Genomic DNA, 16,271 nt, shown 5'->3' with positions numbered 1-16,271 from the left:
ACCCTAAACACCCCTGATTCTCAGACAGAATGGTGAAGTCCATTATACCCCCCTACCCTCGCGGCAGTGTCTACTGCATTAACTCAATCTCTCCTTAAATAAGAGAGGGGGGCATCTGATTTCGAAATGGGATTCTCTTAATCTTATTAGTCATACAGATTCAATTATACAATCACCAAGGAGGTGTCACTGGATTCCTGTAAAATAAATGCACAGCGCATGTGTAGACAAGAGGCAAAGATGCTTTCCAACTTCGGGGATTTTAGGATTTGAATTGAAGGATTATTTGATGTACCATGGGTTGACATTTTGCAGTCTGCAGCTTTACATATCCCACAAATGACAATTGTTGGTAAACTCCCTGAATAGTTCTACAAAGACTTCCATGTCTAATTCCATATGAAATATATTATATTTTGAAATATTGTAGTGTGGATGAACCTAGCTCTTCTTGGTATCAAATATACCTTCAACAACGGCACCAAACTGGGATCCCCCCATGCTCCAAGCAGGCTATCAGCGTGGTGAATTTGATGGTGGGAACCAAAGTTTCGGATGGTGTTTCTTCGCTAAACATTCAGAGAACTCTTCGTTTCAATCATATGCCTTTCTACTGTAGTCGTAGCCATTAGTCCTCACCTCAGTCGTGCTGCAGCAGAGTTGAGATTAGTTCAACTTGGTACCATCGCTACAGCTCGATGAATTGCATCTCTTGACACTAGTCACTTTTTGTGTGTACATCCTTTTAGTTTCCAAACAGCAGATCTTAACATGCAGGTTTCTCCGAGGCACACACTCCGATGATGATAAGACCAATTTTTATTTGCATAGCACTTTTCATTTCATGGTTACAAAATGCTTTAATGAGATAAAACAGTGCATCGTAAGAAAAGTAATGTAATAAGAGATTAATAAAACATGTCAAATAAAAGTGATTATGAAGGCAGAATAAAAAACGAGAAACAGCAGATGACAAAGACAGCCAAATAACCCTGCTAGAATATGGCTAGATGGAGGGATGGATAGACAGACAGGAGGCACTGAGGAATAATTGGAAGAGGTACTTTAAACTGTTGTGTAAATAGAATCTGACTTGATGTAAGCATGGCCAGATGGGTGGATGGATAGATGATCAGACAGGTGGATTAGATGAAACTTCAATGATCCCTGTGGGGAAATCAAGCTTCTGCTGCAGAAGAGAGCTAGTAGGCAATAGAGAAGAAAGCAAGCAAAGAATAATGTGAGTAAACAGATTGACTTAAATAGGTCGGAAAATCCTACATGGATGGACGGATGAGTCCATGGATATTATCCATAACGTCTTCGGCTTTCTCCATGTGTGTATCCGACAGTACATATTCACCCTTATTAAAGGAACTCAGCCAAGCTTACTTCATAAGCACCATCATCTTTATAATGGTCATTGTTTATGATAGTTATGTCAAAATGTAATTCCGTATTTATATTTTTAATTCCTTAATGTAACATATTTATTAATTCAATTAGCCTCTTGTAGTTCACAGTCTATCTGAACCACCGTCTGTCCACTGAACGCCTCTTTGTGGTTGAATGTAGGAGTCTAGCATGTTAATAGTCATATGAGCACGGCTTGATGCTATTGATGAACACTCAGTGCTTGGATCTCTAGGAAGTTAGGTTCAAAGACGTGCCTGTAATTACTGCTTAATGCCATGGGTGCTGCCAAAGAGAATGATGCTCAAGACTGGACACAGGGTTCAGTTTTGCACATCAGACTGGTGGGTTCCGTCTGATGGGCTATGTCAGTATTTCAGTACAGCAAACTGTTCCAAATATATCTCCTAGATTGCAAGGGTATTGTGATGGTGGAGATTGTAAGGGATTCAGTGTCCTCGGCAACAAATAAAAAAACAGAGATACGTTTGCACAACACTAATGCGGTGCTGATGACAATATTTGACAAAACCAACAAGTGATTGCTGTCATTCAATTCTACATCTTTCTCAGTTGTCTCAGTCCTCTTTGTGTGCAGCACACACCATCTAGGACCACTGGACTGACAGAGCCAGAAGAAGGAGGGATGTTTCTGTGATTATCTGGCAGCTAAGAGACGTTGTCAAGGAAATGTATACTGGACCATCAAAGTGAGTGTGTTCTGCATTGATGAAATGGGTTGCAACATTGGCTCGGGAGGTGCTTGTCAGGCTATGGCCAAGGTATAGTATAGATTCAATGCAGAGGTATAAATTGAATTTTAATAGGACACACGTTGAATCTTTTGCTGTCATTCAGGAGAATTCCTAGTGATAAGATAATGACCTCATTTATCTTGCACCTGCTTGTCATATCAGCCCTTTTTTCAAGTAGATTTAGATTAATATTTTCACTATACTGCAGCGTGTTGTAAAATTAGTGTAGTGTGTGAGGCGATTCCCTCTGCTGTTTTTGAAAGACCTCTCCTCTTTGTACTATGTGGTACTTTCTTCCCTTTGCTATTGTCTTTGACAAGGGCACATTGCTGAAATGTGTTGGCTTTACTGAATACGTTTTTTTGCAGAGCGCTGCATTTGACTTACTATGATTTTAAAAACTACAATATTTGAAAGCAAAATCCACTGTAATGGAAAATGTTTAATTCAGTGCTGGTCCAAGATTAAGTTGTGTAACGTTGTTTGTGTCTTTTGTCTTCCAGCATCCTGAGTTATAACCAGATTGTTTGTATGTTTTACATAAAAATGAATACTCATTTGCACTTAATCAGCTTTTGTCTGCTGGGATTGTGAAAATTAAAAGCAGTTTGTGAGTGACTCATACATTGTACACAAATTGAAACTATGTGAATTAATAAAAACAGTTCATTAGTGGATGATGATTGAACGCCACGACTCCTCACACGCATGTGTAGTGATGCTGACATACAGACACACAAGGTGCCCCGCCCTTGACCTGGATAACACGGCCACACACTAGTTTACTGTGGCTTTGATAATAAGGGTGAGAGATTTGCTGGGGGGGAATGGGGGAGGGCTTTTTTTTTTTTCTAGGGGAATCCTTAGCTTGCAAGGCCTCACGATATCCCCCTGGCTAGTTGCGTTCCTGTCTGTGCTTCCAACAAAGCGCTGACCCCATCCTCCTCCTCCTGCTCCATCCCTTCGCCACTAGAGATTCCTTCACACTGGGTGCCATGGTGCTGATAGGAAAAACCAGCAGATGGTGAAACACTTTCTTAGGGCATTTCAGGCACTGTTGGTTTCTAACATAATTTATCTGGCGTCTTCAATTTTCATCACAGATGTATTTTATATGTGAATTCAAGCGTGCATTAATGAAACTGAATAGTATGCATGCGTATGCAGCTTGAAATCCTACAGCCACCGCCTGTGCTTATGACCAACAGAAGGAGCCAAGGAACCACATAAGTAAGCTTATTAATGTGTCCTGGTCGCTCTCCAGTATGGACTTGCTAGTTGCCTTAGCAACCAGGCCTTAGATATTGCTCAGTAGGAGAGGTGCGTTGATGGAGAATAAATATAAACATCACCCTCTAACCCTGTGCTTTGCTTTTTATGTAAAGCAGCCCCTCTCATTTTGTATTACAAAAAAAAAAAGGAAGCAACAGTACATTTATTAGTTTGCATTTAAATCACTTACTTCTGACTCAAGCTTTATCTTGCAGTATGGATCTTTCAGTTGAAAGCAGTGAATGTGAAAAATCCAAATTCCTTTGCTCGTCGCCCTGCAGAGATCAACAGGCGACGGCGCGCTCCGTCTTAAGTGCTGATGTGTGTTCACGGCCAGTCAAGCTGAGGGAAATCAAAAGACACTGAAAGATTAAGGAGGTCAGGTTTTCAGCTCCACTGAGGGAGGCAAGGAAAGAGGCTTTACCGACCATTGACTACCATGGAAACAGGATGAGCTGCTGTCACTGAAACAATGAGCTATATTATGGGCTGTTCAAATGTCAGATGTTGACATTTACTCTCGCAAAAAAAAAGAAAAGTTAATAGAATGTTGTTGTATTTTTAAGTAACGTGTTGTGCTGACGGCTTTTATTTGCAGTCGATCCACGCAAACGGTTGTGGTAAATTCTAGAGAGTTTCTATTGCAGCAATAAATTTCATGGTCATCTGCAGCTAATAGTCTGTGTGTGTCATGTCACTGCAGCATTGTCATATCTCTCTATTAAAAGCCCAAGCTCTTAGACCACACGAGAAGCTAGGCAGTCAGCCAGAAACGCTTATCATCCTGTCGTCCGTTTTTCACTAGCTTCACAGCTCAAATGTGCTGTACACTGAGCGTCTGGGAGATCTGGGACCAAATGAGTGATCTCCTTTTAATTGAATCTGAATGGGTTTGGCACCAGAAAAGCCTAATAACTTTTTCCAGTACCTGTACAAAAATAAACGCAGCATAACTTGTTTTGCCAAGGTTCCTTCATCTTTGTTGAGCAGCCACAATGTTGAGGAAGTCTTACTTGTCAGTAATGAGATTTGGATTGGTTATAAACATTACTGATATGAAGAGGCAACAACTCTGAAGTCTGTTAAAGGCAAATGAGTTACTAATGCAATTAATGCAAATGTCTCCCAGGTAAAAACTGTACATTTATATATTTGATATGTATGTATCAACTAATGTTCAATGTAGCACTGGCAGTAACCAAAGCCAAGTGAATGTGCACCTAAAACCAAGACTAAAAAGGCAGTTGTCCCCTACTAAATGAGTACAGAGGAGCGTGTGTATGTAGTGTATGTGTATGTCAACTTTTACATTTTTATTGCTGTTTTAGGGAACAAGAAGGTTCAACTCCATATGCATATAGATTCAACACAAACGTCAACTTCACTGTTCATTAAAATAAATGCATTTGTAAATGTTTGGTCGTAAGAAACTGTTGTCACACCTCAGAACAAAATACTAATCCTTGAGACCACAGCCGTCTCACCGTGACTAAATGATTAAAAACATAAATGTGTATTTCATGATTGACATACTTGCAGTAACAGTAACTTTCTAGCTAAAATATGGACATTGCTATATTAAAATGCAACATCACTGGTCTCAGTATGTCAACTGTGTGTGAATTCAAACATCCGGCTATCATCTAAGCTTCAAAGCCAGTGAACATTGGTGTATATATATATAATCATCATCACTATAACTGTTCAGCTTGTTTTATGGCCTCTATATGCTTCATGATTATGTTAAAGGTTTAATGACAGAAAAAAACTACAACATGTCTTCAGTGTTTGGGTGTCGGCACCTTGGAATACAAAACAAGTGATGCATCAATATGAAAAGTAATGACTAATAAAGAAAGAAGAAATGTAAAAGGTTTTATGTCTAAATGTCACAGTGATAAGATTTTACTCAAATTGAGCAAACCAATTAGGTATCAGTTATCAATGTTAAACACCTAAAGTGAAGCCTACCACAGTGTGCTGAGCTGTAATGTGCATTTCTACCAGCATCAAGCAAGTGGCTAATGATGATTCCTTAGAATGCAGATTGAGGAAAAAGCCTGGAGTATCATTCGGAATATCATTCGAACATGAAGCAGTTAGCATGGGTATCAACACAAACGGAGGAGCAGGACAATATATGCACTGCACACACTGGTTTATGTCCTCTTTTTGTCAATGGTGCAGCTCCAGCGCGTCTCAAAATCCACTAAGGGGAATGATACAATGCTGCCACCTTCTGGTTCACACAGACATAGCCCAAACATGATGACGGGGTCCGTATTGTTATATAAACCACAACAAACAACGACAGTCATTTGTCTTTCAGTACGTATTACACTCTTAATGCTTGTGTCACATAATAGTTACAAACAAGCTACAATTTAAACTATATTGAAAACATAGATACATCAAGTGACACACCTGTTATACAGTGACAGAGGACTGTTATTCATTTGGTTTCTTTAATAGTTAACCTGCAAGTGCCTGACAGGCTGATGCACTGTTATCTCCTCAAAGGAAGCTCCACCTCTGGAAAATGGAAAATAGATGGGTGAAGAGCAGCTACAACTACATTTACAATGATAAATCAAATACGAGTCAATCAGCACCGAGGGAAAGAGCAGCCAAACTCTTCAATAATTTACAGTCTGAATTCATGGTAAAACATAACCATTTGTGCATGGCCTCAGTGTTATAACTTCAACAGTTTTCAATAAGCAGTTGGCAACAGATGTGTGCAATGTTTAAGTCTATAGCTCTTGAAATAGCCATTGAAACACAGGCAGAATAAATGATCCTTCAGGGAGAGTAAAATTGCAGTTAGCTACTTTAAGCATTTTCATCATCACTATCATCATTTACTCAGATATACCCTGCATATAAATGATGCATTTGAGCACAATCTGTACACCGTTGAGAGAAAATACTTGGGGCTTACTTGATGTTTGTGACTCCTGTAATGGAAAATTCAATCATTTGAGATGCCCCACCTCACATTCTCTCTCCAAGACCCTTGTCTTTAATCACTTGCAAACTAATGATGTCAAGACTTGTCTTTAATCATTTGCAAGCTGATGATGTCAAGACTCTGATACCTGCAGAAGACGAAGGAGTGTGAAACCTAGGGGGGGTTTCCTCAGGTATAAAAGTCTATGTCTTCCCATGCTCAGGGTCTTTCCTTCACCGTTACCACTCGGGTGGGGACTGACCTTTTCTTGCAAGGACATAAAACTTGTCGGCCGGCAGAAGTCTCTATTTCATTATTCACCAACAGCAAACAGCAAAGAATTTCCACAACACACCCAATGCTGGGCTGTTACCCTGGCTCGGTGGTAGGAGATATTTGGCTGTCAGCTGCCTTCGATTAGGCTTTACTTTAAAACTTCCTGTAATGACATGGCCAAATTATGTCACAACAGAACTACAGTTTATAATCTAGAAACAGCCTATGTAGCAAATGATGCGCTTATCTCAAACTCCGTCTCAATTTAATATGCCTATAATATGTCAGGCCCTGTCAGCCTATGTGGTTTTACAACTAAAATGCATTATTGTAACTTAATCTGAAGTGCAGATTAGAAGTCTAACTCTTGGGCCTGATGCTGTAAAGATTTTTAAATATTACAACAACTTTAAGATTCCTTTATGTTTATGATATATTTTGCAAAGATTTGCAGGTTGTGATAGTGTTTCTCCTCCCTCTGATCAAAAAATCTGAGAATGAAACTTGTGGCAAAGTTACAATACAAAGATACCACTTGCATTCAACCTACCATCAACTTAATTATGTCAATTTAAGGAACAGTATTACATACAGAGGCAAAGGCCTTACCTATGATTAGTTAAAATGGTGTAAACCTGCTGCACAACAGCTCAGCTGCTCCTGGTTTACAGTGAATTGTTCCATAAATGGCCTCTTTCATCAAGTGCACATTCTACTTCTGCAAAGACTGGAAAAATGAACACTTTAAGTGAACACTTAAAACACATCATGACCGATGATTCAGATTCCACTTGCAGATAACAAGAATACCACATTGGTACTCCAGTATAGATTATTTTAGATATCTTAATATTTTTGGATCGATGCTGTGAGAGTGTCCTTTAGTGTCCTTTTATAGGTTAAACAACATTGCAACATTTTGGTTGGACACATAGTAGAATAATTTGTTATGTTAATTCAATGGCCAACAACAAGCTGGAGAAAATTAAACAGTCTTGGATCCAAAGACATGCTCATTAGGTTCATTGGTGATGCTAAATTGGCCGTAGGTGTGAATGTGAGTGTGAATGGTTGTCTGTCTCTCTGTGTTAGCCCTGTGATAGACTGGAGACCTGTCCAGGGTGTACCCCACCTCTCTCCCAATGACAGCTGGGATAGGCTCCAGCCCCCCGCGACCCTTCACAGGACAAGCGGTTACAGAAGATGAATGAAGGAATAAACAGTCTTGGATGCCAAAATTTACCTTGAGAATGCATTTCACTCATATGCCAGCTGAGCTGAGTAAAGAAGCGTATCTTCATGGCTCATTATAATTTTTGGATTCCTCCTCTTACCCGCTCTATCTGGCTCCAGTTCGACTGCTTGGCAGAAAGTGACGTTCCTTCGTCGTATGAATGCAATGAAAAGTCTAGGGGGTAATAATGAGAAAATATCTCTGCCATAAGGTACCCACTGGAGAAATCTCTGGAAATGAAAAATAGGGATAAAAGGCTCAGTATACTGACTCTACCAGTGGAAGTTACTATAAGAAGGGCAGCAATGGAGAGCACTTGGTATATGAAATCCTTGATGAAGTATACTCAGCGCTGTCATTCTTTTAAAACCAAACCCATATGATCCTCTGTCCATCTGCATATGTTTTGTGTGACCCTAAAAGGCTCTCCTGTAACCGAAACTTCAGTGAGGCCCTTTCCAGGTTAAATGTCACATATAGTGAAGCTATGCTCCATCAGAAGAAACTATTTTGTAGTTCTGTTTCAAAATGAACAATAGTGAAAGGCTAGCATGAGGTTTTGTGTAGATGTTGATCTTATTTTGGACATTCAGTTTACTTTTGTGATAAATGCATTCAAATTATAACAATCCGTAGCAAGCAAATGCTAATTTGGTTTGTCAATCAACAAGTCAGTTTGTGAATAACATGCCGAAAAACCTTTATTCTATAGTTATCTTTGCTTTTGTGAACAGCAAAACAAGTAAGTTATCTAGCTACAGTAGGTGTCAGGGGTTTGTTGTGTTTTCCAGAAAGTAACTTCCGCACCTGCGCACAGGTCGAAGGTGTTTGCAGCCACTTCACGACTTCTGTCGGCTCTCCAGTCTTTCAGGGACACTACCTGCTATTGTCGTCGAGCCACCACACTGCCCCGTTTTTGTTTATGTTTCCATGACAACTGAACTTCTTTGACTTATTGGTTCGGCAGCACACACATAAACATAGGAGTTTGCTGCCCTCTAAAGGATATAAGAATAATGCAAGATTTTGTTTCAGAAATAAAACAATGAATTTATCTATATATGTATTAAAATTTAGCACCTCCTATATAGAATCTATATAGACAGCAATATAAATAAATAGACAGTGATTGCTGTGCATAAAAAACACATTTGTACACTACGTTGCAGTGTTAACACTATTACATGTTTGTGTACTACTTAAAACACTAAAGAATAAAAAACAAATAAACAAAAAGACTGAAGTGCTGACAAAGGAACAAAATAATATGAAGTGGTTTACTATTATGAAATATTTCCAACTGCTAGTTCTGCTAGGATTATCTTCTCCATAATAATTGGGAGCATTAGTCAATTGTGGCATTAGCTTTTGTCTCAGCAATAGAAATAAACATCTGGTGCTCCATTTGCTCATTCTTTCCATCTGAGATTTTTCCAGTTAGGTTAGCCTCCACAGCTGCCAGTGCTCAGAAATCTGAGTTTAAACAGGTCAACTTTTCTCCCCCCCCCGCAACGCAGCAACAACATGCGTGTTGCAAAAGCAAACACATTTCAAATACGTTATGCTTCCAAACAAATTTTAATAACCTAGCAGGCATTAGGTAGAAAACGCGAAATAACAACAATACTCCTTCTATATTCCTTACATATAATGTGCATTTATATGACATTATGATCTCATGTAACGTTTTTAAAGTGCATCACTCTCGAGTAGTTCTTTTAACTATTAAGGCATTTTCTAAACACCACAGAACAGAAAATGAAATAATATGCATGATGTATTTTTTCTCTGTAATGAATCCAGGGAACACTAAGCCTGGAAGCTCATTTTAGCAGCTTCACATTCATCCAGGTCCACACATGGGAAACAGGCCAGCTCAGCACAGCTTGGTACTGTCAGCTACTCAGTGGCTGCTCTGTGGCTAATTCAAATTAATTGCTCTTACTGTGTTGACTGGTAGCTAAAAATGAAAGTTAGGACGAGTTCATGGAGTTAATGTGCTGTTGGTGTCAAAGGCTTAATTCTGCGAGTCCCACACAGGCAGACGGTGGGACTGCCGTGCCTGTCAGTGGTACTGCAGGTAACTCTTTATCCTGTTTGGCAGGGGAAGGTGAGAAAGAAGGTGGAGTCTGTCACGGCCGACGCAGTTTCTGATGCACTGACGACACAGCTGGCTCAGTAGACGTGGTGTAGCTTTGAAAATGAGATGATGAGGAATTACTTAAGGTTGCTGTAGAATTCAGACTCCAACAGGAGTGCAACAAAGGTCAGAGACTGCAAGCTATAGGTCAACTTATACCTTCGTAGAGCAGAAGGAAGCCCTCTGTTAGACTGCTTGGTGGAGCCACGTCTACTGGCCTCTGAAACTCTGTGTTCCTGGCGTTGATATCCGCACCGAAGTCCAGCAGCAGCTTCACTACAGCCGTGCAGTCTTTTTCTGCAGCTGCATGTAAGGGCGAATCCATGGATTTGCCTTTTTGTACATTTGCACCTATGTGGAGTACAAATTGATAATCCATGCTAGACACAGCACAGTCACAAATCTTCATAATAACACATTCACTGTTAAATATAATCAGTTAGTGTTTGTAATTCTGATCCTGGTATTTTTATGTAGCTATACCATATTTAAATTAATGTGCAATGTTTACCCATTGCTGACATTGTCCAGAAATGAAATATTATTATTATTATCATTATTTATTCAAATTGCTTCATTGTTCTAAGGCTATTTACTAGCAATAAAGACAATGGTTTGCAGTTTAGTCTTTACCTTATGTTGTTTAATACTTTGAAAGCTTTTCATATCAGGGTTTAAATGCTTTTGGGGTCTGGATTTTAAACTCTGTCACACATTTGCTATAGGCACGTGTGTTCATATAGGACATGTGCCTGTCTGTATGGAGACATAAAGATCGACTCAGTGCTGCGAGCTGACCTTCCCTCAGGAGTTTCCTGGCACACTCCAGCTCTTGGCAGACGCATGCCGTATAGAGAGCTGTGCCCAGGTGAGGAATGTCCATGTCCACATCTGCCCCCCAAGTCACCAGAGCCTCCACGCAACCGTAATGACCTGGAAGTAATGGAGCGTGAGGACAGTAATCAGTAAGTGACAGTGCGAGATAATTCTCCAAGCTGTGCGGCTCTCCGGTCGTGTTGGGATTTATTTTTAAAGCTGTTTTTCACAGAGCAGGTTTGTTGGAAGGGACTTTGTAGCACAGCAAAGGACACAAATACAGGTTGGAAGACGAGATCACGTGTAACCTACAACTAGGGGAGTTATATAAGTGATAACAGTGTAAGTCAAAATGACAAATATCATTGGATTATCACAGACTTAAATCTCACATCAGCTATCCAAACTCCAAGCTAAAACAAGTGGGTTGACTTGAGTTTTCTTGAAGACGTTTCACCATTATACAAGTTGCTTCCTCACTTCTAAATGACTGGCTGGGAGTTTAGCTTTTTATTTTTTTACAACCCAATACTCACCTACAATCAGAGGATGTTGGAATTGCACCTGCAGTAGTAGGTGAGTATTGGGTTGTTAACAGACCCTAGTCATGGGGGTTGCAAATGGACGCCACCCGTAGTTTTTCCAAATAAAAACCTCCCCAGCAATCACTTAGAACTGATGACGCATTTTCAAGAAAACCCAAACAAGTCCAGCTTTGTTGACCTGTATGTCTGAGAACCCTCACAGATTTTTGGCTGAACACAGAGCAATGAATAGATTAAACAGGAGCATGTTTCTGTTTAACATGCTTGCATGTTCTCACAAAACTGCATAGTTATAAGATAAATTCTAAATTTTAGTTCATGCATTTTTCCATACATGCAGATGTTTTCTTTTTTTTGTCTTTATGTACCTTTGCTGGTCGCTTCATGTATCGGTGAAGGATGGTACACAAGACTCTGGGGTTTTGCTCCATTTTCCAAAAGAATTTCAGTGCATGCGACACTGCCCACTGTACAGGCATTGAACAGAGGGGTGACTCCATCAATTGTAGAAGCATTGACCTGTAAACACATTTTCTTTTTTATTGTTATTTTAGGCCCTGTTTAACCATGCAAGCTGACTAATAGCAACAGCCTGGGGGGGCAGTTGAAGGGGAACGACGACTTAATAGCTCTTTGGTGACTTCAGATGGAGAGCGACGCATTGCTCATTTGTTATATCCACCCAGATTTTCCCAGCCATGGAAATTACATTTGACCTGTGCAGCATTGCAGTATTAAAGAGTCAGCAGGCCAGTATGTGACTTACATTTGCTCCTGCGTCAATGAGAGCTCTGGCGCAAGCGACATGGTCTCCGAGACAGGCCTCATGAAGGGGCGTCACGTGGTCTATAGTCAGAACATTCACATTGTGACCCTGGAAACAGAATCACACAGCCACACATATTTAGCGTCCACAGACATTTTAGGCAGCATTAAGCAGTTTGTGACCTTTGTCAACCTCTGTTGGTGAACACCAGGAATTGCAAGAACATTAATAAGGCTTATCTCCCCCTTAGAAACAGGCTCATCCTCCACGGCATTAATGTCAGTAATTGACAAACCATGCTGTAAAGTCACATCTCAACAACAGCTGATTAATAAGCTTGCTAATTAAAGTGTAGATCCAATGTGAGGCTGCCAAAGAGCTAATAAATCACCATGTGAAATCCTGTAATGATATCACGGCTTTCTCATGAGTTTGTCTGACTTGAACAAGGCATTGTGGGCTTTGTAGCTGGAAGTCCTTCATCTGTGAGAAGCTAAAAATCCAAGTGGAGATTTTTCTCAGTTTCTCTTTGCGAACATCTTAGATTCTATTGATCATCAGCTCTTCCACCCCCCTCACAATACAATGATTACATGTTATTGCATGTGTTGTTTGTGCTGTGTTGCATGGCATCAAAATCAATTAATTCACATAATAAAACTTGAGTGTAATTGAGTATTTACATCATATGCTGTATCTTCCAGTTGTATCAGAAGCACTATAAGCAAACACTAGAGTCCAAGCAGTAGTAGACCAGTTGAAACAAGCAGCTGCAGAGTGTACCATCACCATCCAGAAAGTCATTAATAATTGATTTAGTATGGGTATACTGAATATTCCAGTAAAAAAAAATAAAATAAATAAATCTTTGGACACGCTGAGCGTGTATACTATGGTGCAGCCTTGACCCAGGTAGTAATTCTATACAAATTTGATCAATAATAATTTATTTGATAATAGATGATTTAAGCATGACTTCCTTGTTGGGTTGCCTCTTTAGCATCTTTAAACGTGGCTTTAGGCTTCTTTGCTTTTCACTGACGCTGCCGCCACGTTCTCTTCTGGCCACACTAGGCCATTTGTTTCAGAAGCCTTCCAAACTCAGACTGGGTTGCAATATAACCTTTCAAGTTTTGATTGTGCAAAAGTGTAACACCTCACTGACCTTCCAATATCTCCATCACCACATTCCTCCATGATTTTATTAACAGAATGTCGATATTAGAGAGATACAAAAGTCAAATGGATTGCAATATGACAGCAAATAATTCGACAAAGTATCTAAGGACCACATATGGAAGCGTCCAAAATGAGAATCTCAAACATTAAATTCCATGTGATTTGTGCGGCTAACTTAAAAAAAAAAATGAACCATGCCACATACTGTATGAGCAAAAAAATAATAAAATTCAGTTGGGACACTTTAGCCTGCAGTTAACTTGACATACAGTATCTGTGCAGATGAGGTTAATGAACATTACCCTCCTGGTGGATTGTGCTGTCCTAACCTGTAAAATGAGGGTTCTCAGTGCCAGAAGGCGCCCCTGACAGGCAGCATCATGCAGGGGTGAGCGGTCTGCCCAGGATCCTGTGTAAGAAAGAAGGATTCAGTACTTACTCTGACTTATATTTATTAATATTTACCAAATTCTTCACAGACAGAGCAGAAGAAGCTTTAAATCCTAAGTTACACACTGTGCAAGAAGATAATATTAAAAATCGACCTCTGCAGAACATTAAACACACAGGTGTTCTATATACCCTTTTGTAACAGGGACACAGAAGCACTGGAACTTAGTTTATACTGTACCTACTATTCAACTTTATGTGTCAGTAAAAACATTTTTGATTTATGTTATCATGAAATGATTTTCATCCTCAAATGCTAAAGTATTTATCATACGTCATAATATCATCATCCCTGGTCCATTACAGCTACCCTGTGAAATCTATTTCATGAGTCTGAATTTTCCAAATTGATATTTTACCTTTTCAGCTCACATTTATACACTTCATGCCCCAAGAGTTAATGCATGGAGCAGCATATGGTTATGTGACTAACGGTGCTTGAAAATTCCCGATGCATTAAACTCAGCACTATCACACTCCATTCAAATGACAAATTAATGTAAACTTGAGAAACCGGCTGTGGCTTAATATATATTAAACCAAAAAAAAAAAAAATCCCATTAAGCACACCTGAGTCAATGTCCAGAATAACACCGGATGCATTCCACACGTTTTCGTCATCATCAGTCTCTTCTTTCATTTTATTTAAAAGTGATAATCATCGCCTTATGATTTATATTAAATTCATGCTATTTTACTCATGCAGCCTATTTTCCTTGAATGACGTTAATTTGAAATGCGAGCACAAAGGACCAGCTAGAGACATCAAACGGATTTCTTAGAACAAGGAAGACCATATCTACAGGACCATGACTAATACCCCGAGCTTAGCTAATTAGTATTCCATGGAGTGCATACACTTTAAATTAAACATCCCCATGAATGATAGCTACAGATTATGTTGTCGCCGTGTCTCTCCTCGCCCAGAATGTGAATCCTCGAAGTGCCTGTCTCTGAGAATATGGAGTGTTGTTTTGGTCGCTTGTCTGGGTGTGAAAGGGTGCACTGCATAGCTGGGAATGGAAACTAGGGCAGGATGCAGGTGGGGGATGGTGGGAGGAGAGGGGGGGAGTATCATGACTGTGTTCTATTAATACATTAGAGAGAAAGAGCTGCTGGGCCAACAGTGTCTTCGTTTAATATTGAATGTACAGCTCAAGATTTATAAGGAGCTATTAAGCTAATGAAAGAAAAGTAGGCTATCGTTCATATCTAGAGTATGTATTAATGGGAACACAATTAATGGCTTTAATACTCATTGGATTAGCAATGCAGAATTTATAACTCATTGCTAAACACAGGAATTGTAAGTGAGTGTGGAGTTTGTTCACTTGATTTTATAGGAAACCTCTGACCTTACACAGCTGAGGTCAAATATTTTGCTTGGGGTGCAGTGTAAACACATTTGTATTGCTGTTATATTTTTAAACTGAACCGCCTTCGTCATTTGCATATCCTCTAAGATAAATAAACCAATATACCACCTTAAGTACACAAGAACAACAACTTCTTTTAAATGTCTAATAGTACTCACTGTGCCGTTGACCATAATCATAGAACTCTGCTGATATCCTGGCAGCCTCTTTACGGTTTCCTCTGACAATGTAGAAGTATGTAAGCAAGTTGAGAGAGATCTTAACAAAGAGCTTAAAGCAGAACAGTGCCAAGATGCTGAGGTAAACATTGGACAACTGGGCCGCGAAGGGCTTGTTGGTGAGTTCCTCTGCTTGGTCTGACATTTCCTCTCGCACGTTACAGAAGACCTTTGGGTATGGTGAAGGCAGGATCAGATGCCACTCCAAAAGGCACAAGAGTAGCCAGCTCTTTTTTTTTTTCTCCCAGTGTACCGACTGGTTGGCTCGTCCGAACAAAGTACAGGCTGGAAAAAATGCTCTGCAGCTGCTACTGTGCCCGAGAGCAACTACTCCAATGTTATTCTACCCTGTGAGTGGGTGGTCACAAGTTATATAAATTATATACCTGTTTCACTCAGATGTGACTTCTTTTTCCCCCCTCATAAATGGAACTCACAATAGCATTAAATAAATGCGATGAAAAAATATACAACAATATCGAAATTAATTCTGAATAATTGTGATTAATAAAAGTTGTTAAAATTCATTATTGCATAAATTTAGACTCGAGTTGTATTTAATTTGGAATAGTTAGATTAATAAATATTTTAAAAATGCATATTTGCATACATTTGAATTCATTACAATATTAACTTAGGAATAATTTAGCTTAAAATATTTTTGAAATATCCCATTTTAATAGATGCTAGAGTTTAATTCTGGAAAAAAAATAAAGCTAATTCAAAGTATTATTTTTTGCATATATTTGAACTCATTAAGTATTTTGCAGTAACTAAATAGAAATTTAAAAACCATCTAGACAAGAATAAGGAATACAGATTAAAAAAAAATAACAAATGTATTAGGGTTTATCACTTTTGAACATACAATTGATTTGTTT

At 39.3% G+C, this 16,271-nt stretch overlaps 2 protein-coding genes across 2 annotated transcripts; both read right to left on the bottom strand.

The window, feature by feature from the left end:
* Positions 1–3,046: 3,046 nt before the first annotated feature.
* Positions 3,047–8,295, bottom strand: spata4 (spermatogenesis associated 4; the record flags this gene model as incomplete). Its single annotated transcript, XM_084549225.1, is given in 7 exon segments — positions 3,047–3,169; positions 6,723–6,834; positions 7,276–7,312; positions 7,315–7,378; positions 7,382–7,393; positions 8,001–8,130; positions 8,276–8,295. Coding segments are annotated over 7 exon segments (498 nt in total).
* Positions 8,296–9,895: 1,600 nt separating this feature from the next.
* Positions 9,896–15,560, bottom strand: asb5a (ankyrin repeat and SOCS box containing 5a). The gene is made up of 7 exons (XM_084550142.1): positions 15,331–15,560; positions 13,676–13,755; positions 12,168–12,275; positions 11,770–11,920; positions 10,839–10,973; positions 10,200–10,391; positions 9,896–10,093 (listed from the first exon to the last, which is right to left on the bottom strand). Exons 1-7 carry the CDS (start codon positions 15,533–15,535, stop codon positions 9,966–9,968), a joined length of 999 nt encoding a protein of 332 aa, XP_084406268.1. The 5' UTR covers positions 15,536–15,560; the 3' UTR covers positions 9,896–9,965.
* Positions 15,561–16,271: the final 711 nt, after the last annotated feature.

This window comes from Chelon labrosus (genome assembly GCF_963514085.1).
Source record: "Chelon labrosus genome assembly, chromosome: 8".
Taxonomy (NCBI): domain Eukaryota; kingdom Metazoa; phylum Chordata; class Actinopteri; order Mugiliformes; family Mugilidae; genus Chelon; species Chelon labrosus.
Note: the sequence above shows the minus strand (reverse complement) of the source record. Positions and strands in the feature narration are given on the sequence as shown.